Source organism: Lissotriton helveticus, chromosome 9 (genome assembly GCF_964261635.1).
Source record: "Lissotriton helveticus chromosome 9, aLisHel1.1, whole genome shotgun sequence".
Lineage (NCBI taxonomy): Eukaryota > Metazoa > Chordata > Amphibia > Caudata > Salamandridae > Lissotriton > Lissotriton helveticus.
This window is the reverse complement of record NC_136070.1, coordinates 485,955,034-485,979,741: the sequence shown is the minus strand read 5'-3', so window position 1 is coordinate 485,979,741 and position 24,708 is coordinate 485,955,034. Positions and strand designations below refer to the sequence as shown.

Below are 24,708 nucleotides of genomic sequence, written 5' to 3'. Positions count from 1 at the left end.
AGCGCCTTTTGACACTGATTCCGGCGCCAGAGGCACCCGTGGGTTTTAGGTCGGTTCCTCTACCTTATTTTGAAGGGCTAGGAATGGAGGAGGATTGGGAGGGGTCACTGGACCCACTACAAGACCAGTCTGAGCATGAAATGGACTCGTATGAGAAACTGGATGATGCCATTGTACTGGATACCTCACCGAATTCTGGCCTGGTTTCTCCCCCTACCTTGGCTATGGAGGAGGGAGCTTCATATGCTATGGTGGTGAGAAGAGCAGCCAAGGTCCTGGACCTTCAGCTCCCTTGGGTGGACATCAAGATGAACATCTTGACAGAATACTACAGCTGGGTGTGTCCTTCTCTGAACCCCTCCTGCCTTTCAACGAGGCCTTGACTGGTGTGTTTCTGAGCACCTGGTTCAAGCCCAGCAAAGGGGTTTTATTTATTTATTTATTTAAATTCTTATAGCGCGCCTGAATCAGCCCCGAAGGGGTATCTCCGCGCGTAGCTTCTGTAAGGGTTGAGAGACATATTAGGGGATGTCAGTATAGGAAAACAGAAGTAAATTAATCTAGGGTGAATAGGTATGTTTTTAATTTTTTCCTAAAAGAAAGGAGATAAGGAGTTTGTCTCAGCTGTGGAGGCAGGGAGTTCCACAGCAGGGGGCCCTTAAGTGAGGGTGCCCGGCCTCCCTGTCTTGCTCTGGTTACTCTGGGCACCTGCATCAACATGGTGTTACTGGAGCGCAAAGCACGTCCAGGAGAGTAGAGGACAAAAATGTCTTTTAGGTATTTGGGACCGGACCCAGAAATACACTTATGCATTATGCAACAAAGTTTGAAATTAACGCGTTGTCTCACCGGGAGCCAGTGAAGGTGAGAGAGGAGAGGACGCGACGGGGTTCGGGGGGGGGCATTCAAGATGAGTCTTGCTGCAGTATTCTGCACCACCTGCAGTCTGCACAATTGTTCTTGATTGGCAGAGATGAGTAGACCATTACAATAGTCTACCCGTCCGAGAACTAGTGCTTGTACCAGCGTTTTCCTGTGGATGTCGGGCAGGAAGGGGAAAATGCGCCGTAGGAGTCCAATTACTCGGAAACACGTTCCCGTGACTTGACTGACATGATCTTTTAATATCAGTGTTTGGTCTAGGCGCACTCCCAGATTTTTTATGGTCTGTTTTGGCGCAGGGACAGGTCCTAGCTCAAGTGGACACCAGTCCGGGGACCAGAGCAGGGTGGCCCCTCCAAACAACATGACTTCAGTTTTAGTCACATTGCATTGGAGGAAGTTCTGGGCCATCCAACCTGCCACAGCTCTCATACCATTTTGAAAAGATTGCATGACTGCGGGTGTGATGGTTTGGAAGGGAAACAACAGCTGGGTGTCATCAGCGTAGGAGATTGGGGAGAACCCGTAAGATCTTATGATGTCCGCCGAGGGGGCCACATATACGTTAAATAACGTGGGGCTCAGGCATGAGCCCTGTGGCACACCCTTGGTGAGCTTCCTACAGATAGACTTGTGGGAGCCTAACTTGACACCTTGTTGCCTATCTGCAAGAAAGCTTTCGAGCCACGCAAGAGCGGTCCCTTTTACTCCCACTCCCCTCAAGCGGCCGAGAAGAATTTTGTGCGACACCGTGTCGAAGGCAGCGGACAAATCCAATAGCACCAGAATCACTGAGCTCCCCCTGTCAAGTGACATCCTGATGTTATCAGTTACTGACAGGAGGGCTGATTCGGTGCTATGGTTGGGCCTAAAACCAGATTGAGAGTGGTCTAGGCCGCCCGCTGCCTCGATGTAGTTGGACAGGTTCCTGTGAATAGGATAATTGCCCACCACCATCACCTGCACCGGGCGACTCCAAGTTCCTCACTAAACACCCTACCCAGAGAGCTTGGTGGTCCAAGCCTCTACCTCCAATGGCGCTTTCCCTTCTGCACCCCTGGTCAGGGAATCCAAGAGGTTGGATAGTTGGGGCAAGAAGTTTTTTTCTTTCCCCAGACTTGCATTGCGGTCAGTGAACACTGCATACTTATTGGGCTGTTACGCCCACTCTTTGTGGGAATGGTTTTGCAGGTTATGTCACCGGTCCTGGAGAAGACCCTGGCCTTTCTCTCCCAAGCAGTATCAGACAGGCAAGATGTGGCCAAGTTCAACATTTGTTGTTGGCTTGACAACACCAATTTGCAGGGCAGAGCAGTTTCATGAGCAGTGGCTATTTAACGCCATGCCTGGTTGAGGACTTCTGGCTTTTCTGGGGATGTCCAGGCTTCCCTTATGGACATGCCCTTTGATGGCACTTGTCTCTTCGAAGAGCAGACAAACATGGCCCTGGAACACTTTAAGGACTTGCAGGTTACGGCCAAGTCCTTGGGCCTCTCGGTGACCACCCTTACCCCGTCTGTTCTTCACCTTTCGTGGCCACAGAAGAGGCTTTCAGCTGGGCCAGCATTATCCCAGCCATAAGACGGCACTAGTTCAGTAACCCCTGTGCGGCCATGGGTGTGCCCCCATTTGCCCCCATGAATCAAGTGGGCCAGAGATCCAATCTGTACACTCCTTCCCCTGCAGCCTCTAAAGCATTCTAGTCCGGCCCTTCAGGATCATGTGCGGCTGGTTTGGGGCAGAATCAGCCATCACCTCCACAAATAGCAAAACTTAACATCTTAAAAGTGGATTCTTCCGATAGTCCGAAAGGGCTACTCCTACCTATCGCATTGATCCTCCGTTCAGGCTGCCCCCTGGGAGGATCATCGGTAGCAGCAGCAATGGAGGGTCCTCCACCTGCAACTGCCCGCTCTATGCCTCCTTGCTTGGAGATTGAGCGGCGGCAGTTGCCAGCATTCAATCTTCCTCCCGAAGTCTGTGATGTCATTTTGGCAACCAAGCTTCCCTTTGCTGTGTATGCCTGCTGATTGGGGAAATTTGTGAAATATTTATGGAATGGTCTATTGATCCTCTTTCTGTTTCCTTCTCTCAATGTATTCTCTTTATTCTGACCCCTGCCCAGCAGGGCTCTGCTCTGGGCACTTCTAATGGGTACCTTTCAGCATTGTCTGGCTCCTTGAGGCTGCCTGACCAACCCTTTTTATTCAAATCTCCTATTGTAAACAGATTTCTAAGGGGCTTGCACATATGTTCCCACCTGCCCCATTCATCATGCGTCAGTGGGAACTTAATTTGGTTCTCACTTTCCTCAAAAAGAAACAGTTCAAGATGCTCACTCTGGTTCAGGTCTTGTTTGCCCAACAACCCTGGAGACTGGATGGTGGTTTTGGACTTGCAGGATGGCTATTTGCATATTCCCGTCCTGTCTGCTCATCGGTGCTGAGTGCGATTCACAGCAGGCCCTGTGCACTTTCAGTTCATGGTGCTCCCCTTTGGCTTTACCAGCGCCCCTCTGTGTTCACCAAAGTAATGGCGGTGCTCCGTTCGAACCTCTGCACAACTGACTCCTCCAGCTGCTTTCCATCAAGAGAGCCTTTTTAGTGGCAATCACTCCTGCCTGGAGGATGAGACAATTGCAAGCTCTGTTATCGAAGTCTCCTTATCTGAACGTCTTTCCTGACAGGTTGGTGCTTCGCACTAGGCATCTTTCATATCGAAAGTGGTACCACCTTTCCACGTGGGGCAATTGGCCACTTTGCCCACTTCCTATGCTCCTCCACACCCCTCTAAAGAAGAGGAGCAACTCAACTGTCTGGACCCAAAAAGAGCATTGTCATTCTACCTTGACTGCAATATAGAGTTCTGGGTGGACAAGCAACTCTTTGTGTGGTTCATTGGATCGAAGAAAGGTTGTGCGATGCAGAAGAGGACTATCTCACGGTGGGTCGTCGTTTGCATCACAATTTGCTTTGCTCTGGCCAAAAACAGCCTTCTGGATGCCTACAAGCTCAGTCCACCAGGGCTAAGACTGCAACCACGGCATTGCAATGTGGTGTTCCAGTCCTTGACATCTGTCAGGTAGCAACATGTGCATCAGTGCACACGTTCACCAATCCCTACTGCCTGGACAGCCAAGTCTGCAGGGATGACTTTTTTGGGTGCTCTGTCTTGCAGGACTTCCTGGTTTAAACTTGTCTGTAGTCCCTCCCCTCGAGAGTATTTTGCTGGGGTATCTATTCTAAGGTAAGGAATCTGCGGCTAGATGTCTTTATCAGATGGACAAGTTACTTACTTTCGGCAATGCCTTATCTGGTAGAGATTAAGGGCCAGATGTATCAAAGGGTTTTGCCCATTATGTGTCTATGGGGAAATGTGTTGATACATATGGCCCATAATCTAGCCGCAGATTCCTTACAGACCCACCGATTCTCCCCACACTGCAGACTGGCTTTTTGTGTCCAGGCCCTCATTGTTCTATCTATGCACACCACTGTCAGTGCTCTACGCTAACACTAAAATGACATCCCTACTTTAGCATCTTCAGGAAAAATGGATAAATGGATAAAAGGTGTCAGCATGTGGAGTCTTCCTTAGAAGTCTCTCCACTATCAATTGCTCATGTAGCATACAGCCACAGAGACAGAGCGTGTTCTAAGACGCTCTCTCTCCGAGTGCAAAAGAAGAAGTGGTCTCTCTCTCCCTACCCTCTACAACACATTATTCGTAAATTTTAACTTCTTCTCTCCTTGCCTAGCTAGTAAAACAGACATTATTCTAGCTAACGAGCGCTTCTATCACCTGCAACACAAAACGTGAGAAAGAACAAATTCCACAGTGCACAAAAATTCAACTATTAATTTTAAAGCAAGAGTTTCCAGGGAACCGAATTACAGGCCTACAAAATTCACCTAACATAAGAAAACTTTGTATGAGTTTTACGGATTTGCATACAAAATAAGGGACTTCTTTAACGTATTTACCTATATCTAAAACAACGCAATTAGTGATCACATTTAATACATGAATAATTGTCAGCTACTCAACACAAGTTTTTCATGTTAATGTCTTCCATAAGTTACATTCATTTTCTGCATCGACTCTCCAAATTAATTTTCACCGCCTAAATTACATCACTTTTCGTTTTATTACGTTTCACAATTCTACACTCTAGGTGTATACAACAATGCAAGTACGATCTTCACATGATTATAATGCACCCCTACAATAAAATGTGTTTTCCGCTACATCATAACCAATGGAATTGGTGTCTCCACAACATTTCCTGCAGATTTTTCCACCATTCCAGCATGTTTCCTCATGCACATTTCATGAGGTTATTTGCTGGTGAACTATCAGTAGATAAAATAGGAGTCCGTTGTTCCAGCACATCTCAGAATTCCAATTTGGTCAAAGGCATAATTGTATCGCTGAGTTTGGATTGCTGAAATTCATACAATAGTGCATTCTTGTTATTTGTAACTATTGCAGGCCACTGAATGGTTAAATAACTCTATTTGGTTCGTAAGGGGTGTGTAGTAAGCCACTGTGCATTATGGTCTCATAAAGCCATTGAGTGACTCTAATGGTACTATTGTGGCATTTGAGGTCGAAGCCTGATTGGTTTGTAACTATCACCTGAATGCAAGATAGCATGTTAGGACCATGATAAACCTTAAATTCCATGGAATTTACATCATGCCCAAAAAAGGAAGCCTCCACTCCACAGATATGTTGTCATTTTCATTAAATGGGAGTTTTAAGGAACATTGATATTTGTAACTGTACAGTTTTCCGGCTATCAGTGTAAAGTGTTTTCTGAATCAATATTTTCACAAAAGGTAGAGAAATTTTAGTTTTCTTTTTTTGAAAAACATTGTAGGAAATGCCCGAGGGAGAAGACAAAGAAGGATTCGAAGGAGAGTTTTTACCATTTGAAAATGGCGTCAAAAGTAATACACTTTCGCCAACTGCAGAAGCCACTAGCCTGCCAATTAAACCACAAGAAATCCAAACGAAAATTGAAAATTCAGAGTTGGAAGCAAAGACCATTTTCAGCGACCCTATGACGTCAATACAAGAACTGGACAAGGTCATTTCAATGAGCGAAGAAGGTTTCTCTGTGCCTGAAATACCGAATGATGTTCCGAGAGAAATGTTGAATGCGGAGGAGGTATGATTTTGTATTAGTTCTTATAGCATGACCCCAGAGTTTCTAACTGACCTGTATATAGTTTTTCTGAGTCTTAACCGCCAGTATATACTTGCTCATTTAGAAATTAATGTTTTGTTTACTCCTACAAAAATGTACTCATCACCACTTGTTGGAGGATCTTTGTTGCAAAGAAGTAACTTAATTGTAAACAGGCTTCCAAACAGCATTATTTAAACAAAAACAGGAAGCACCAATACCTCAATGGCATGTGGCAAAAAAGGCAAACTGCCAATATTGAAATACCTGTATAGAAAGAGAATGCCACCTGTTAGAATTAGGTAGAAGGCTAAAAAATAAGAAAATGTCTTTCATGCTACTGTTATATGTTATTTCTCTTACATATTTATTTCTGGGCCCTTTTACTCTTTGGGATTGAGGTGACAACCATCTGTTCGATGCATTATTATTTTTCTTTAAGGTTTACCTTATCCCTTTTTCTTTTATGGAATAAATCTATCCAAGCTGCAACGCTAAAGACATGCAAAGTCAGAATATCTGTGAATTGGTTTGATTTGACATATCTATAGTATAATTATCTATAGTTTGTCCATTGGATTCCTATTTTTTTTTATTTGGGTGTTCTTATTGACCCACTAGCGTCATCTATGTGCTTAGTGCTTACATTTCTGAACCAGCTGTAGCCTGCCCATAAACATCCAAGATCCTGGTATATAGCTCACCAGCATGCTCTTCCCATGTTGTGCTGGATGTTTTAATAAAGCACAAGATCAACAGAGTGCCGGAGCAGCAGGGTGAGTTAAAGAGCGTACAGGAAGGATTCTGAGATCATATTTCAGGTTAGGGAGCCTTGGAGGGTGTTTCTCAGTGGGAGACTCTATGGTATCTGGTTCGGTAGGACAGTGGATACTGACCGCTAAAAATGTTAAGAGAAGGAAAGTTACAGAAGAGATTCCCATTGCAGTTGGAGAGGTAGAAATGTTGAACCACCAGCTTTTTAGTAATTTGCAAGTTTTGACCTCTGAACCAAAAAGAGAATGGTTGCTAGAATGAATGTATGTGAGTGTTAGCCCACATCCCACGGGTTTAGCATTTGATGAATGTTTTTTTTATAACCACGTATTGTTCCCTAAGTGTATAAGCCAATGTACTGTACTTATCTGCTTCTTGTTAGTATAACGGTACAAATGAAGATGTTAAAAAAAGGGAAAAAAAAGTATGAGTTATTTTACCGAAGTGATTGGTATTTTGTTCTGTGGCTCATTTAAAAGTTCAATGAGCAACTGAATGCTTGAGAAATAAAAAGAAAGGATCCGAATGCTTATTTTATTTTGCCTGACTATTTTAAAACCCTTAGGTGGCTGTCAAGATGAAAGAAGACATACTTGAGAAGATTGTACCGTCAAACGAAGCAGTTAAACAAGACCAATCACAGGATATAAGCACTGAAGATGAAATAGAGATTAAAAGGAGAGATGCAGGAATGAGCCAAGAACATGTGATATCAGAAAGCAACAGCACTTCTGCAGTATCTATGAAGCTAATCAAGAAATATTCCCATGGAGAGAGGCTACTGGAAGAGGAAATTCCAATGAGAGAGGAGCCGACAGTTGTCCTTAAAACATCAGATAATACTCAAGTGGAATCACCACTGGATATACTGAAGGTATGATTCAAGATTAGTGAACATCAAGCATTTATAGACATTCAGAACTCCACAGAACTTGTTGGCTCTCTGACTACTTTAAAATGTACAGAAAGATTTTGTGATTAAATGGCTGTGTTTTTTTTGCCCACAAACCATAGTATGATACCTTACCAATCTTGTGGTTCTAATAGATAACTATTTAGGGACTTATTTACTGGTGAATCTCTTACCAAAAGCAGGTGTCTGTAGTCACATATATATTGAGAATAATGACTTCTAAAATCACAGACTCCCCTTCAAGAATGATGGTGTCAAGCTTAACACGCAACACAGCTGAAATCATAAAAGAATGGTAGTCCAGATATATAAAGTAAAAATGTGGTAAGGCATAAAGTAATATTGGGCTGCATGTATGAAGTAAAAACTACAAAGAATTTGACATACTCAGTACTAATTCCAAATATTACAGCTGTTAATGCAGCTGCTTGGCCACTATATAGTTCAGACAAAATGCACAATGGAACTCAGATGAGTCTTGGTGAGAAAGGTTTAGAAAAATAACTCACTACTTAGGTATACATTTAAGAATGTGCAATCTTGACATAGACAGGAGGATACAAATGCAGGAGGTTCATCCAATCCAAAGACTACCATTGTTTATGTTGTTCCTGAAGGAGGCTGATGATAGCTAGATATATTGATAGATGGATAGATAGATAGATAGATAGATAGATAGATAGATAGATAGATAGATAGATAGATAGATAGATAGATAGATAGATAGATAGATAGATAGATAGATAGATAGATAGATAGATAGATAGATAGATAGATAGATAGATAGATAGATAGATAGATAGATAGATAGATAGATAGATAGATAGATAGATAGATCTATGGTTTAAGCAAACAGGGACCTCTCAATAACCTCAAAGAAACCTGGGCAATAGGTATTGTAATCAACAACATTTTGTTCAAACATAATATGGTATAAAATAATACAGACTGTTGAGTACTTGAAGTCACCCTGAAGTCAGTTATTACAAGACAACAGGCCATCCCAAAAAAGGTTCGCCAGTAATATTAATTTCTGGTGAATATTAAAAATGTCTGATACATTTGAATACTGTATACAGGATAACTGGCGTTGAATGTTTAATGGTTAAGAAAGAAATTGAGAAGCAGCCACACAAATGAGGAAATTAATAATTTCTAGTTGTTAGGCACCATAGGTTTTGCCAGAGCTGCTTGTGAAATTAAAGAGCGGTATATACACTGAGGTATGTGTCCTCCCTGGGGAAACCACCAACTGTAGAATAGCAACTTCCCTTGGAGGACACAGATCTCAGCGTCCCTCCTTGAATTACATTTTGCAAGCATGAAAATGCATGGGTTTTCAGAGAGTGGGTCAGCTGTGGGATTGAGCGGTTGCACGTTGAGTGCCAAAGCTGATGACTTGAAGTTGCTCTTTTTGTACGTGCTGTTTATACATGTCCCTTTGTGACAGATCTACCTAATTTCACCACTATTCAACTTCCCTGAATGTCTGCCATTATGATTTTGACTTATGACTTTGATTGAAAAACCACTGTCATGGGAAAAACCATAAAATAGGATTGTAGCTCTGCTTCCAAAGGTTAATAGTGAGTATAAGGAAATCATCTAATTTTACCGCATCGCAGGTGTTGGAAAAAGTAATGTGTTAGGTTAAGATGCATGCTACACTCCCCATGCAGAAGATCCTTCCTTTGAAGCCTCTGTTCTGTGAATGCACCTATGCTCTATTTGGAAAATTCACACCTAGCCAAAAAGAGAGGGTAGTGCTGGACAGGGTGATATACAAGCATGACATCAACAAGAGATGGAAGAGGTAGCTGTTTATTGGATTGTTACTGCATTGTAATGTGATGTTGTATAACAAGGCATGTCTTCAACTTTTTTTTTAAATTGAAGTTGCATTTGAGCAGTGCATATGACTACAGGGATATTGTCGCAGATCCTGGGTGCAGAAATGGAAATGACCTGGTAGTTTGTTTTGCTTTTTTACAATGTTTAATCTCTAATATGATGGTGGTCTGGCTGTGGATGTCCTGAGAGCCACCAAAGATGGTGACCTTGTCAGCAAGACAGGCAGGAGTGCTGGTCTTGATGGCTTTGTAAATGAAGCAGCTGGTTTTTAATATGTTGTGACCTGACAAGGGAATCCAATGGAGTTCAAATAGGATGGAGGTGATGTGATCACATTTCTTCTGACCCACAATGGGGTGTGCTGAGGCATGTGGAATGCTCTCAAGGGGTGCCATTGTGGACTTTGGGAGGAAATGCACAAGGGTGTTATCATCATCCAGCTGAGAGTGGCCTATACAGCAGTTCTGAATCCACTTTCCTGAAAAAAACACATTTCCCTGTTTTTAGAAAAGAAAGCTGGATTCAGGCTGTCTTTGTTTCTTTTCTCAATTTTCCTTCAGGAGGAGGTTGATGTTCAAGGTAAGTCTAGGTGACTTGGCATTCTGTAAAAATTGGGGTTCGAACCCATCAAGCGTAATGCGATTGAGCCACGTTTGTACTATTTCTTGCTCTTGTCTAATACTGGGAATTCTATCTTAGTTGTGTTGAGCTTCAGAGAGGCACTGGACATTCAATTCTGATGGAGCTCCATGCAGTGTTTGAGGCATTGGGTGTTTGGAGCAGAGGGGACTTTAAAATAGAGTTGTATCTTGTTGCTGTGTCGCTGAATCTTGATGCTGATATCTGTGATTAGAACCCCAAGGGGCTCCATGTATATATTGAAGATTACTGTAGACAGTGTGGATCTCTGGGAAAATATGTGTCCTGAAAAGCACAGACATACCAGCAATGGCTGCACTAGCTGTGATCACTTCCATACCTGTTAGTTACTGAAAATATGATGAACTGCATTTACCAGAACCCAGTGGGGGACTTTTGCTGAGATGAAAGCAGTGTGCTCACTCCCTCACTGCACTGTTAAAGCTCCTCCAGGAACCATTAAGTGGATGAACCTTGGGGTGCACTTGCATGCACTGGAATGGTACTAACCTGATGAAATACAATCAGAATTTGAAGCACCTATGAAAAGACATCCTACTTCCTCCTGAAAAATTGCAATCATGCAGAAATACATACCAAGGAAAACACAGAAACCCAGTACTGGCTGCAGGAACAGATGCTAAACACTTCCTTACTTGTGAGTTACATAAAAAAATATATGAGTGGTACTGAACTAGAGGGATACTGATCTGATAAAATACAAGGAGCCTTTCAAGTGCTTGCTACTTCCTCCAAAGTGCAATCACCCAAAGGTTGTATTCTTGGTTCATTGTAATTGAGCATATTGGGATAACACCTGATAACAATGATATGTAAAGCAAAGTCAAGGAATGGAGAAGTGGAATAAGATGGAGCCATCTGGCACCCTAAGCTAAAGAGACCTTTTTCTTCCTGATGAAATAGGACAATGACCCAGAAACAAGTTTCAAGGAATGAACTGAAATACCAGCATTGGCTACTCCAACTGAAGGTGAACACTTGCTCATGCATTACCGAAGATATGATGAACTTTACTTATCACAGTGCAATAGTACATTTTTGCTGAGGGGCCAGCAGTGTGCTACATACCTCTCTGCATTGTTAAAGCTCCTCTTGGCATGAATAAGCTGTTGCACAATAAATAGATCTGGTAATTCCTGATTAAAATGGGCAATCACTTAGAAACACTTGCCCAGTAATGCACAGAAATGCCGTGCCAGCCCTCGCTCTACCAACTATGGTACTTCTGGTATACTGAATGTTGGAGTTGTACCATTTTGCAGGGTCATCCCTGAACTTTTTGCCTTCGTCCTAGCCTTTTTTTCTCACATGGTGGTGGTGGTTTTAGGACTTTGGGCACTTTAGCACTGCTGTCCAGTGTAAAGTGTGTGTGCTCTCTGTGGTAAACATGGTAAGATTGGTCTACACCTGTTTGGCATATTTAATTTACCTGTCAGTCCCTGGTAAAGTGCTATCTCAGATACCCAGGGCCGCTGATTGTGCCACCCACCAAAGTAGCCTTTCAAACCTGTCTCAGGCTACTGCCATTGCAGGGCCTGTGCTTGCAGTGTAACTGCCACTGTGACGTGACACCTAAAGTGTGTGCCACGTCTGTGACCCTCTTTCACTGCATGTCAGTCACCCCTAAGGTAGGCCCTAGCTAGCCCTATGGGCAGGGTGCCTTGTAGGTAAAAGATAGGACATGTACCTTACGTGTGTGACATATCTTGGTAGTGACAAACAGCCATTTTGGTTTCTCACTGCTGTGAGGCTGCCCTCCCGTAGGAATGCATTGGGGATTCCCTGATAAGTGTTTCAGTGCTAATTCCTGATATGAGAGGAGCAGGGTGGCCAAGTTTGGTATGGTTGGAATAGTAATAATAAATGTTGCGCATTGGTGTGCACAGATATATTATCACTATTTTAGAAATACCACTTTTAGAAGTTTTGACGTGCTATGTGTCTGCCTGCCTTGGTGGATTGCATGTCTGGCTTTGGAGTGACAGGGGCTGGTGAGGTCTGTGTGGCTCCAGGGAGGGCAAGGTGAGTCAGCACTAGGCTGAATAGGGGATCTGCATTTGGAGTAGTGGAAGGAGTAGTCCCTGACCCTGAAAAGGTCTGTGCCTGCCTAGGTGAATGCTGGCTCCACCCCCCTGTGGAGTGTCTGATGCCCGAGCCCCCACCTGACAGAGGGGAAGGGGAGCCCTGTAAACAGAGTGCTCCAATACCCCCCAGAACAAGTTGAGACTGGTTCCTCTACCCCTGTGCCAAGGGTAGAACGAAGGAAAGTATAGTATAAGTACTGGGGCTGTGACCCCATGAAAAGGTTGCGCTTCCTTGTGACTTGGGGGAACTTTCTGCTGCTGGGCCCCAGGAGGAACCGCCACGAGGGAATGCCTCCCTGCTGGGGGGACCTGTGAGCTGGCCTGCTGGGCCCCGCCTTTGCCCCAAGACTGTTGGGACCTTAGCGTCTTGTGGGTGCCCTATCTAATTTTCAAGAGGAGCACAAGATCTCTGAAGCGCTGAGCTGCACATTGTTCTGAGGGAATTCAAGCATAGGGATTCCCCCGTGCTGCTGAAAGGAGAGTGAGAGACTAACTGCATTGTGTGGGAAGCGGGAGCCCACCCCGCATTTGCAAGGATTAAAAAGTGGGAGCCCACCCCGCGTTTATGAGTATTTCCAGAAGGAAGCTAGAGCCCACCCTGCATTGATGCCAGCACAGTGGGAGCCTACCCGCACTGTTGAGCCGAGGAGTGAAACCGGCCCGGAAGACAGGCCGAAGCCTGTGCCTGGTTGTGGGCGGGCTAATGTACGGCCACCCAACCAAAGCGGGCTGGGAAGAGGAAGCTGCTGAGGTCGCCAATTGCAGGGCGGCTGCGGAGGAAGTCAGACAAGTGAAGCCTGATCGTGGGCGGAGCTCCACTCCCAGGACCAGAGAGAGCCCTGCATGCTGCCGTACCGGAGGAGTAAAGAAGGGGAGCCCGGTGAGTGGGGGCTAAACGAAGCTGCGTTTGCCCTCCAGGAGCCACTGTGGTGCCACAGCTGATCCATCCCTGCAGGATGCCGAGAAAGACTAGAGGAGCCCAGAAGGCGAGCTCAGTGGGTGGGGGCTAATCGGAGCTGCGTTTGCGCTCCAGGAGGCACTGTGGTGCCACAGCTGATCCCTGCTGATTTCTTTTGGGGCAATTTTTGGGTTAACAAAGAAAAACCAAAGGTGGTGATGGACGGAGCGTTGACAATACAAACACTCACCCCCAGTCAACTGATCTGGGTTTAATCCATCACCGTTCTTTAGCTCACTCCGCCACCCCAGTTCAGACATGGCCATATACAAATCAGTCTGACCCTGTGCCTCATGGGAACAGTCCTGCCCGAACTGCCAAGCCATGTCTTCCCTGGACCGGAATCAAGCTTCCCAGGACCGGTTTCTGGCATTACAGCCGTCTTCAGCCGGGCTTGCTTGAATCCAGTGGCAAAGTGAGCAAGGGACTCACGTCTGAGCATACCCTGCCACACTTATGGCGGCCAAAAGCGGTACAAAAGGGGGTGGTGATGGACGAAGCATCTGAACCAATCAAACACTCACACCCAGTCAAAAGATCTGGGTTAGACCCATCACCGTTCTTTAGCCCACTCTGCCACCCCAGTTCAGACATGGCTATATGCAAATCAGTCTGACCCTGTGCGTCATGGGAACAGTCCAGCCCGAACTGCCAAGCCATGCCTTCGCTGGACCGGAAACAAGCTTCCGAGGACCGGTTTCTGGCATTACAGCCGTCTTCAGCCTGGCTTGCTTGAATCCAGTGGCAAAGTCAGCAAGGGACTCACGTCTGAGCATACCCTGCCACACTTATGGCGGCCAAAAGCGGTACAAAAGGGGGTGGTGATGGACGGAGCATCTGAACCAATCAAACACTCACACCCAGTCAAAAGATCTGGGTTAGACCCATCACCGTTCTTTAGCCCACTCTGCCACCCCAGTTCAGACATGGCTATATGCAAATCAGTCTGACCCTGTGCCTCATGGGAACAGTCCAGCCCGAACTGCCAAGCTATGCCTTCCCTGGACCGGAAACAAGCTTACGAGGACCGGTTTCTGGCATTACAGCTGTCTTCAGCCTGGCTTGCTTGAATCCAGTGGCAAAGTGAGCAAGGGACTCACGTCTGAGCATACCCTGCCACACTTATGGCGGCCAAAAGCGGTACAAAAGGGGGAGGTGATCGACGGAGCATCTGAACCAATCAAACACTCACACCCAGTCAAAAGATCTGGGTTAGACCCATCACCGTTCTTTAGCCCACTCTGCCACCCCAGTTCAGACATGGCTATATGCAAATCAGTCTGACCCTGTGCCTCATGGGAACAGTCCAGCCCGAACTGCCAAGCCATGCCTTCCCTGGACCGAAAACAAGCTTCCGAGGACAGGTTTCTGGCATTACAGCCGTCTTCAGCCTGGCTTTCTTGAATCGAGTGGCAAAGTGAGCAAGGGACTCACATCTGAGCATACCCTGCCACACTTATGGCGGCCAAAAGCGGTACAAAAGGGGGTGGTGATGGACGGAGCATCTGAACCAATCAAACACTCACACCCAGTCAAAAGATCTGGGTTAGACCCATCACCGTTCTTTAGCCCACTCTGCCACCCCAGTTCAGACATGGCTATATGCAAATCAGTCTGACCCTGTGCCTCATGGGAACAGTCCAGCCCGAACTGCCAAGCCATGCCTTCCCTGGACTGGAAACAAGCTTCCGAGGACCGGTTTCTGGCATTACAGCCGTCTTCAGCCCTGGCTTGCTTGAATCCAGTGGCAAAGTGAGCAAGGGACTCACGTCTGAGCATACCCTGCCACACTTAGTCCTTTGCTCACTTGGCCACTGGATTCAAGATAGCCTGGCTGATGAGGATTATGAATCCGAAACCGGTCCCAGGATGCTTGATTCCGGTCCATGGAAGACATGGCTTGGCAGTTCGGGCTGGACTGTTCCCATGAGGCACAGGGTCAGACTGATTTGCATATAGCCATGTCTGAAATGGGGTGGCTGAGTGGGCTAAAGAATGGTGATGATTAAACCCAGATCAGTTGACTGGGGGTGAGTGTTTGATTTGCTCAAACGCTCCGTCCATCATCCCCTTTTGTATCGCTTTGTTCGCCCTAAGTGTGGCAGGGTATGCTCAGACGTGAGTCCCTTGCTCACTTGGCCACTGGATTCAAGATAGCCTGGCTGATGAGGATTATGAATCCGAAACCGGTCCCAGGATGCTTGTTTCCGGTCCATGGAAGACATGGCTTGGCAGTTCGGGCTGGACTGTTCCCATGAGGCACAGGGTCAGACTGATTTGCATATAGCCATGTCTGAAATGGGGTGGCTGAGTGGGCTAAAGAATGGTGATGGATTAAACCCAGACCAGTTGACTGGGGGTGAGTGTTTGATTTGCTCAAACGCTCCGTCCATCATCCCCTTTTGTATCGCTTTGTTCGCCCTAAGTGTGGCAGGGTATGCTCAGACGTGAGTCCCTTGCTCACTTGGCCACTGGATTCAAGATAGCCTGGCTGATGAGGATTATGAATCCGAAACCGGTCCCAGGATGCTTGTTTCCGGTCCATGGAAGACATAGCTTGGCAGTTCGGGCTGGACTGTTCCCATGAGGCACAGGGTCAGACTGATTTGCATATGTCTGAAATGGGGTGGCTGAGTGGGCTAAAGAATGGTGATGGATTAAACCCAGATCAGTTGACTGGGGGTGAGTGTTTGATTTGCTCAAACGCTCCGTCCATCATCCCCTTTTGTATCACTTTGTTCGCCCTAAGTGTGGCAGGGTATGCTCAGACGTGAGTCCCTTGCTCACTTGGCCACTGGATTCAAGATAGCCTGGCTGATGAGGATTATGAATTCGAAACCGGTCCCAGGATGCTTGTTTCCGGTCCATGGAAGACATGGCTTGGCAGTTCGGGCTGGACTGTTCCAATGAGGCACAGGGTCAGACTGATTTGCATATAGCCATGTCTGAAATGGGGTGGCTGAGTGGGCTAAAGAATGGTGATGGATTAAACCCAGATCAGTTGACTGGGGGTGAGTGTTTGATTTGCTCAAACGCTCCGTCCATCATCCCCTTTTGTATCGCTTTGTTCGCCCTAAGTGTGGCAGGGTATGCTCAGACGTGAGTCCCTTGCTCACTTGGCCACTGGATTCAAGATAGCCTGGCTGATGAGGATTATGAATCCGAAACCGGTCCCAGGATGCTTGTTTCCGGTCCATGGAAGACATGGCTTGGCAGTTCGGGCTGGACTGTTCCCATGAGGCACAGGGTCAGACTGATTTGCATATAGCCATGTCTGAAATGGGGTGGCTGAGTGGGCTAAAGAAAGGTGATGGATTAAACCCAGATCAGTTGACTGGGGGTGAGTGTTTGATTTGCTCAAACACTCCGTCCATCATCCCCTTTTGTATCGCTTTGTTTGCCCTAAGTGTGACAGGGTATGCTCAGACGTGAGTCCCTTGCTCACTTGTTCACTGGATTAAAGATAGCCTGGCTGATAAGGATTATGAATCCGAAACCGGTCCAAGGATGCTTGTTTCCGGTCCATGGAAGACATGGCTTGGAAGTTTGGGCTGGACTGTTCCCATGAGGCACAGGGTCAGACTGATTTGCATATAGCCATGCCTGAAATGGGGTGGCTGAGTGGGCTAAAGAATGGTGATGGATTAAACCCAGATCAGTTGACTGGGGGTGAGTGTTTTATTTGCTCAAACGCTCCGTCCATCATCCCTTTTTGTATCGCTTTGTTCGCCCTAAGTATGGCAGGGTATGCTCAGATGTGAGTCCCTTGCTCACTTGGTCACTGGATTCAAGATAGCCTGGCTGATGAGGATTATGAATCCGAAACCAGTCCCAGGATGCCTGTTTCCAGTCCATGGAAGACATGGCTTGGCAGTTCGGGCTGGACTGTTCCCATGAGGCAGAGGGTCAGACTGATTTGCATATAGCCATGTCTGAAATGGGGTGGCTGCGTGGGCTAAAGAATGGTGATGGATTAAACCCAGATCAGTTGACTGGGGGTGAGTGTTTGATTTGCTCAAACGCTCCGTCCATCATCCCCTTTTGTATCGCTTTGTTCGCCCTAAGTGTGGCAGGGTATGCTCAGAGGTGAGTCCCTTGCTCACTTGGCCACTGGATTCAAGATAGCCTAGCTGATGAGGATTATGAATCCGAAACCGGTCCCCGGATGCTTGTTTCTGGTCCATGGAAGACATGGCTTGGCAGTTCGGGCTGGACTGTTCCCATGAGGCACAGGGTCAGACTGATTTGCATATAGCCATGTCTGAAATGGGGTGGCTGAGTGGGCTAAAGAATGGTGATGGAGTAAACCCAGATCAGCTGACTGGGGGTGAGTGTTTGATTTGCTCAAACGCTCCATCCATCATCCCCTTTTGTATCAATTTAAAATTAGCCTGGCCTACTGCTGATTGGAGGTGGTCTTGCAGAGTCAACACTTGTCCCTGTGACCCTTCATCTTGCTACCTGTTTCCAGTCTCTGTGGCACTCTCTCCTCCCATCCATTATTCTCTCATTCATGTGAACCTGATGCACTCTTCGTCTTTTTACTAACCTCTTCCATCGTATGCCTTGCTTTCTACTCTTTTCTTTACCTTCTGTGTTTTGACACCCTTGTTTCCCTCTCCATATCTTTTCCTGCCTGCCCTCTCCCACCCCATCCCATCTACATTGTATTATCAGGTATCTCGCCTCTCCTCCATACCTGTGTCCCTGTCACCCCCCTCTTTGCATTTCATCCTGTCAATGTGATCCCTTCTCTCGGTCCTGCAGCGTTCCCCAATTTAGTCCTGTGGCAGAGAAGGAAGCTTGATTTACCACTGTCGGTTCTGGTACATCGGGTCAAATCTTAACCAAACTTAAAGTGTCAAGCTCAACCAGGATGTCTTTGGCTAACAGGTTTCAAATGACCCAGATATCTGAAGAACTTTAAGCCTTTCAATTTGAAGTATTTTGGGTGTCCTAACATCCTTCTCTTTCCAATACAAAACTTACAGCATGCCCCAACGTGTTCTCATCTTTGTAACTTAAAATTAAACTTTTGCTAAGAAAATTCAAAACCTAAGCCTCATATCCTCACATCTTCACGGAACCGCAGGAGGTCGGATAGGCATATCTTCCTCTGCAGTGCTGTGATGGATGCTGAACAATCTTGCATTAAGTTACAGAATGTTTGTGGAAATTGACCATGCCTGGGTAGCAAAGAACATTTTATGCAAAGAGAAGGTGCCTCATAATTTGAAATTAGATCATTCCCCTTGGAACTGACTTTCCTTTCCTTAACATGATCTTTCAGTTGTATTTTAAATATATACGACAAGAGTATAGCTTGCACTATATGAAGGAAAATTTAATATATATATATATTTATTCTGTTAACCAAATTTAGTAGCCAAGATGTCTGCCATTCATTTCTATAATAGTTTTGAAGGAAAATATTTCTTTAAAACGCAAATTGTGAATTTTGTAAAACTACAGGTGTCTGTCAGCAAGGGAGAAGACATGGTGGAGAAAATCCTACCCACAGCGGAAACAGCTAAAGATGCAGCTTCATCCTCAGTTCAGGAAATGATTAAGGCTGGAATGGAAACAATTCAATGGGGAGTCTCGTTCAAAACAAAAATCGACGTTTCTCATGAAGAATCTGGAAAGAAGGATCTGTCAGCAAGCAAGGTTGTGTCAACTGTTTTTCCTGTAGTCACTGCTGCTTACGAGCAAGTGCCTGGTAGATTATCAGAGGTATGATGAAAGAATGCTATAAAGTATTGCTGTGTTAAAAATACTCCTCCTCACTTCATGACGTATTGTGTGCACAATTACAGCCAACACCCTCATAATTTCTGATAGGAATGCATCTTCCACTTTCAACAGATAATTGTATTTTGGCTGAAGCTATCATTCCCAAATATCTTCAACACTTGGTGTCAGATTTACTAACGTTGATGCAATGCAGCGAGACAACTTGCTACACTCCGTCAAATAGAGAGAGCAGTAGTGCGCCATATTTACTAAGATATGGTACTTGCCGTCTCTCTCTCTGTGTTGGCGCACTGTGTGCAGCAGCCTAGCACCAATGAAGTAACCTTTGCAATGTGGTGCAACGGTGCCCGTGTTACAAGCAGGATTCCTTTTGTGTAGAAAGGGACATCTTTCTGCACAAAAACAATCCTCAGAGGCATTTTCCACTTTCTATGTGTGCTGCAAAATGCAGCGCACATAGATAGAGGCAAGGAGAAATAAACATATTTCTCCACATTACGCCTTTATTGGGATGTCACAGCATTGTGTTGCTTTCCAAGGTTTACTACCCTTAGTATATCTGGGAATGCACCAAAATCCATCGGTGGAAGTGTGGGAACGCCCACAAAGTTCACCAATGGACCACCTTGCCAATGCAGAATAATGATAGGCGGTTCTTTACGATGCCATGCGTTACTCTGTCACTCTCAAGCCATGCACAGCCACGCAAGGTGGCTTTGTGTGGCTTAGTAAGTATCACTTAAGTCTTTGTGTTGCCTTATGCCGTTTTGCGTGATTCAAGGGCAATGCAAGTGCTTAGAAAATCTGGGTGCTGGTATTTTCCATGGCAAAAGAGAACACACATGTAAAGTTGTGGAAAAAGCATCAGGGTAGATACATGAACATTTCATATGACTAAAAATGTGTGAAATTACAGAACAACATCTGGCTGGATATCAAAGAAAATTATATGAAAAAAATAAGTTACTCTCTCCTCTGTCTTTATTTTGCCCTTTCACCCCAGCTCAAAACACTCCTAGAATTCTGATAAACCTCCTTGCTATCTTGCCCTCTTTCACCTTTCATTTGAAAATATTCCTCGTACAAATCCTCTCACAGATTCCTTCTCACAAATCCTACGTAGCACACTACTGATCCCTTGTTATCAACAATTCACACCATGCTTGAAGTCCAGGCTTCTTCAGCACCAGCCTTCAAGTTTTAAATCTAGCAGGTGTCCTGCCTTGCTAGGTCACAAATTCAAACCCTACCTGTGCCCACCCCAACAGTGAACACTGAATTTAGAAAAAATTTAAATATTCTTTCAAATATATCAATATAACACATTGTTGTTTTGTCGCTAGTATTTACAGTATACCTGTTGTTTTATAACCACCCTGATGTTTCTGTTTAAGAGTTTACCTTATTTACACCTCGCCTCCTATTTAGATTCCTACCCCACATCTTGACACTATCTCTTTAAAGTTTATATCACATTTGGTGTCCTCAAGTCCACTTTAGTACTTGAAGATGTACTTGGGGTTCCTCTCCCTTATGCCTCAATTTATAAATCATCTAAGGATTGGATTAGGCTAATGCACTAGTCCCTATGTTGCAGTTTTGTGTGCACCGACCTACCGGCATAAAAACATCCTTTGTACTAATTGACCACGCCAACATATTCTGTTTGAATCTATTAGTCATTGCAAAGGCCAATTTCTGAGCAAGCCCATTTGGGTAAATAATAGTACAACATTGCAATGGGGCTGGGTCAAGATTTCATGTCATGTCTGTGGTTCGAAACAGGCACCTTGGAACCAGACATATGATCACCACCCTAAGTAAAAAAAGAAGTAGGAAGTTCTACCAAATTCCTTAAGCCTCTATTCAGCATGTTCTATTCAAAACATATCCAGCCTTTCTAATAGCCAAAACCCATTGCATGTCTCACTGTAGTTTGCCTTCGGTGTTTGTTTTTAATTTATTGGTTTGGCTGTTATATTTTTAAAGCACACATAGACTGCACTGTGGTCTTTTCAAGGCAGGTCAGATAGTTAAATTTATATATAGTTATATAGTTTAATTTATCTGGAAATACTGTGAGGTCGAGTTTTTTATGGTAGTTTGTGGTTAGTACTTGAGTTATATTATAGAACAGTTATATGTTAGAAGAGTACATTTGAAACTATATGATTTAATCTATTTCCTTTAAAAGGCTATAGTTTCCTTGGTCTCACAGACTTGAATCTGTTATTGCAGAACAGTCATCAGAGGGAGCTTTTTGGACGAATAAGAATGAAGTTTTCACCTCCCGTATTTGCTTTGTTATGTTAAATTTAATTATTTTAAGTTGGATCTGTGTTTGTATGCTGGAATGGAATGTAGAAAGGTACTGTATGGTCATAGGCACTCGCTGATATAACCATGCTAGGGCCAGTGGCGTAGCTAGACCATTGGTTTCCCATGGCGATCCCTGCGCTTGCTGCCCCATGGCCACATTGAAAGGGGATGCTGGCAATCCTTCTGCTTGCCATTGCCACCTAAGATGGTAGGTAGGAGTGGTGTCCCAAGACACGTGCGGCCCGGGCAGACTGCCACCCACCCACCCCCTTGCTACGCCACTAGCTAGGGCTAGAAGGTGAATGGGCAATGAACATGCCTTAGAACTTTATCTTTTTCTTGTTATATGTGCTGTGCCTTCAAAGCCAGAGGTCAAATGTCATAGCTATATCTTCTGACTGACTGCTGCTTATTCGTTTAACATGGACATTGGTGTTTACTTTTCGTTTTCTGACTGCAAAGTAAGAGGATTTTGTAAAGTGAACTGTACGGCAATCTTGCTGGAGGACAAGGAGTTTGAAAGGAAAGGGAGTAGGATAGATGAAAATGTATCATATAACATTTCAACTTATATCAGCAGTTAATAAAGCAACAATTAAGCACTGTTTTTGATGTTTGTGAGCAAAGATTTTTAATAGGATCATAGCATATCAATACACTTTACTTAGTGATGTTCAATTATAGGTCGCTGAAGCCCAATTTCTACACATTGCTGTTTGTTCGCTATATGGTTTTATTGGTTAAAGTGCATGTCTGTGAAAATTTAGGAGCCATTTCAATGGAAAATGTGCTGTCTGTAAATGACAATGCGCTATGATACCATGCTGTATTAATATATTTGCGACAGTGTACTACAAAATACACCACTGGCTTTATGCCACATCGTTACTGCTCTCCTGCTGAATGGGTAGGACTCATTTGCTACACTTGTTCTTTGTGTGACGCTTGGATTTTCCGCAATTTCTATGACCTTGGTGATGTAACACTGATGACAGCACCCGCTCTGAAAATGATTCCAGCACCACTGTGCATGGTTAACTAACTCTGTGATTTTGGAATCTCTGCAGGTCTATGACAACAAAGAAAATGACACATTGGAGCAGATTCTGACCTCAGAGGAATTATCTAAAAAACACATACATTCATCAGTTCTTACAATGGTGGAAGCTGAAACTGAAACAATTATAGAGGGAAAAATCAAACAGAGCTCTGAGCCTTCTATCACAACAAAACCTACTATTTCTAATGAAGAACCTAAAAAAGAAGATGTTTCAGAGAGCGAGATGGTGTCAGCTGTTTCTGGAAAAGTAACTGGTGGACAAGAGGAAATGGCCAAGGAAAAGTTTGAGGTAATCTTCAAAGATTATAGAATGTCAATGTGTCAAAATGGTGTCAGCCATAGTATGGTAGAAATGTACCGCCAACTTTAAATAATCACCATATTGCATGAGGGAGGGGATGTTACATCATGCCTCATCCAATATGCAGCTGGACAAGGCTTACAAATTTAAACATAGCTGCTATCCGAATCACTTTATCATAAATTGGTCTCCTGTCATCCGTCCACTAAGCAATGTAATGCATGCTTGGTGTACTGATGTTTACTACTGTTCAAATACCATATACTTGGTTTACTGATGACTGAAGCTGTGCCTGCTAAGTCAGCACTTACATCTGAAGATCTCTCTCCTTCATTACCAATTTCCAGTCACGTGTCACTCATTGCACTCCATTCATCCATGCTTCCTCCATTTGTTTCACCATCCTCGTCTTTGTCCCTTCCTAGATCTTCTGCCCAGCTGAAGTAGGTGGTAAACGGAGAGTGTTTTGCGGCCGCCAATGTGGTCACAAAACAATGGTACATTCCATTGCGACTCGCTATTAGGAAGGGACAACCCTGACTAATAGTATGAGTCGCAAATGCTATTTTGCAAATCAGTGACTCGCAATATAGCATTTGTACAATTCAGGACCCTTTTTTGCAGCCGCAAACGGGCCGATTTCCCATTTGCGAACGCAAAAAACGGTCATACATATGGCCCCAAATGTGTTCAGAGTCTAGGCAAGCCTTGGAAACAGACGGCATATGTCAGATTCAGTAGGTTCCACCACATTTAAAGCAGGTTATTACTCTTGGAGATGGTATGATTTCCCATTATATATAACTCCTAATAGTATTTCTACATCCAATAAGAGTCAACTTCCTTGTTTTCAGAAGAATGGAATGAACGTATTTGTGTTATCAACACTATAAGTCATGTAATTTATTGTGAAGTTTAAAAATAAAAGAGCCACATTACAACTACTTAATTAATTCTAATTTTGAAGCAACCTCAGGTGCCTGTCATTGAGATAGAAGGGACTGCAGAGAAGATTCTCCCCATTGAGGAATCAAAAAAAGATACTCCCTCTTCAGTTCAGGAAATAATCAAGACAGGAGTGGAAACAATTCAAAGGGGAGTTACTGTCAAAACAAAACGTGACTTTTCTCACAAAGAATCTGGAAAGAAGCCTACTTCAGTGAGGAAGGTGATGTCAACTGTTTCCACACTAGCTATTGACGCTGAAGAAAATGTGTCTGGCACAGTATTTGAGGTATGTAAAGGATGCTGTGGATGCTATGAAATGCCAGTGTATTGAAAGAATGGTAGTCATTACTACAATATACATGCTGTGTACACAAGTATAGCCAATACTTTAATAGGTAATGATAGCGCTTTACCTCTACTGTCCATTGCATTGGGGTTTGTGTAAAGAGGTCTTACCGAAACAATTACATTGAGTTACCAGTATTTTCTATGAAAAAAGAGATAGTTTGTCACATCAGGTTGCTAGGAAAAATATGACATGACAAAATAATATACAGATTCCCTATCATAATTTCACAAAGTATCTGATTTCCAAGTTCTTCTCCAACACCACCCTACCAGTTCTGAAGCTTCCAGGTTTTCTGCTGCCACAGGCTAGACTTTCAAAATATCCCTGTATACTGCCTCCTCACCATCCGTGAACCAACAAGCTATGATATAAGTATACAAGTTGAAACATATACCTAATGCACATTGGTGAAGGACCCTCTCTAGGATCCACAACACTTTCCAAGTGTTCTTAATATTATACAGCCATGCAGAAATCTCTTTTTAGGGCTCGGCATCGAGCCCTATTGCAGTTGAGTTAGTGCTCAAGGGAGGACAGAGCGGTGCACGAGCCTACCAGGGTCTGTGGACGCGCACACACACAGGCAGGCAGGCAGGCACACATAGACAGACAGACAGACACACGCACGCACACACACACGCACGCACACACACACACACACACT

General features: G+C 44.5%; 1 protein-coding gene across 1 annotated transcript in view; it reads left to right on the top strand.

The window, feature by feature from the left end:
* SYNE2 (spectrin repeat containing nuclear envelope protein 2) overlaps positions 1-24,708 on the top strand; it is a 1,843,566-nt gene that overhangs the window by 646,299 nt on the left and 1,172,559 nt on the right. Inside the window, exons 44-48 of the mRNA XM_078660317.1 lie at positions 5,765-6,055; positions 7,413-7,721; positions 18,786-19,046; positions 22,454-22,735; positions 23,715-23,981. Coding sequence (XP_078516443.1) covers positions 5,765-6,055; positions 7,413-7,721; positions 18,786-19,046; positions 22,454-22,735; positions 23,715-23,981 — 1,410 coding nt within the window. The remainder of the gene's footprint in view (positions 1-5,764; positions 6,056-7,412; positions 7,722-18,785; positions 19,047-22,453; positions 22,736-23,714; positions 23,982-24,708) is intronic.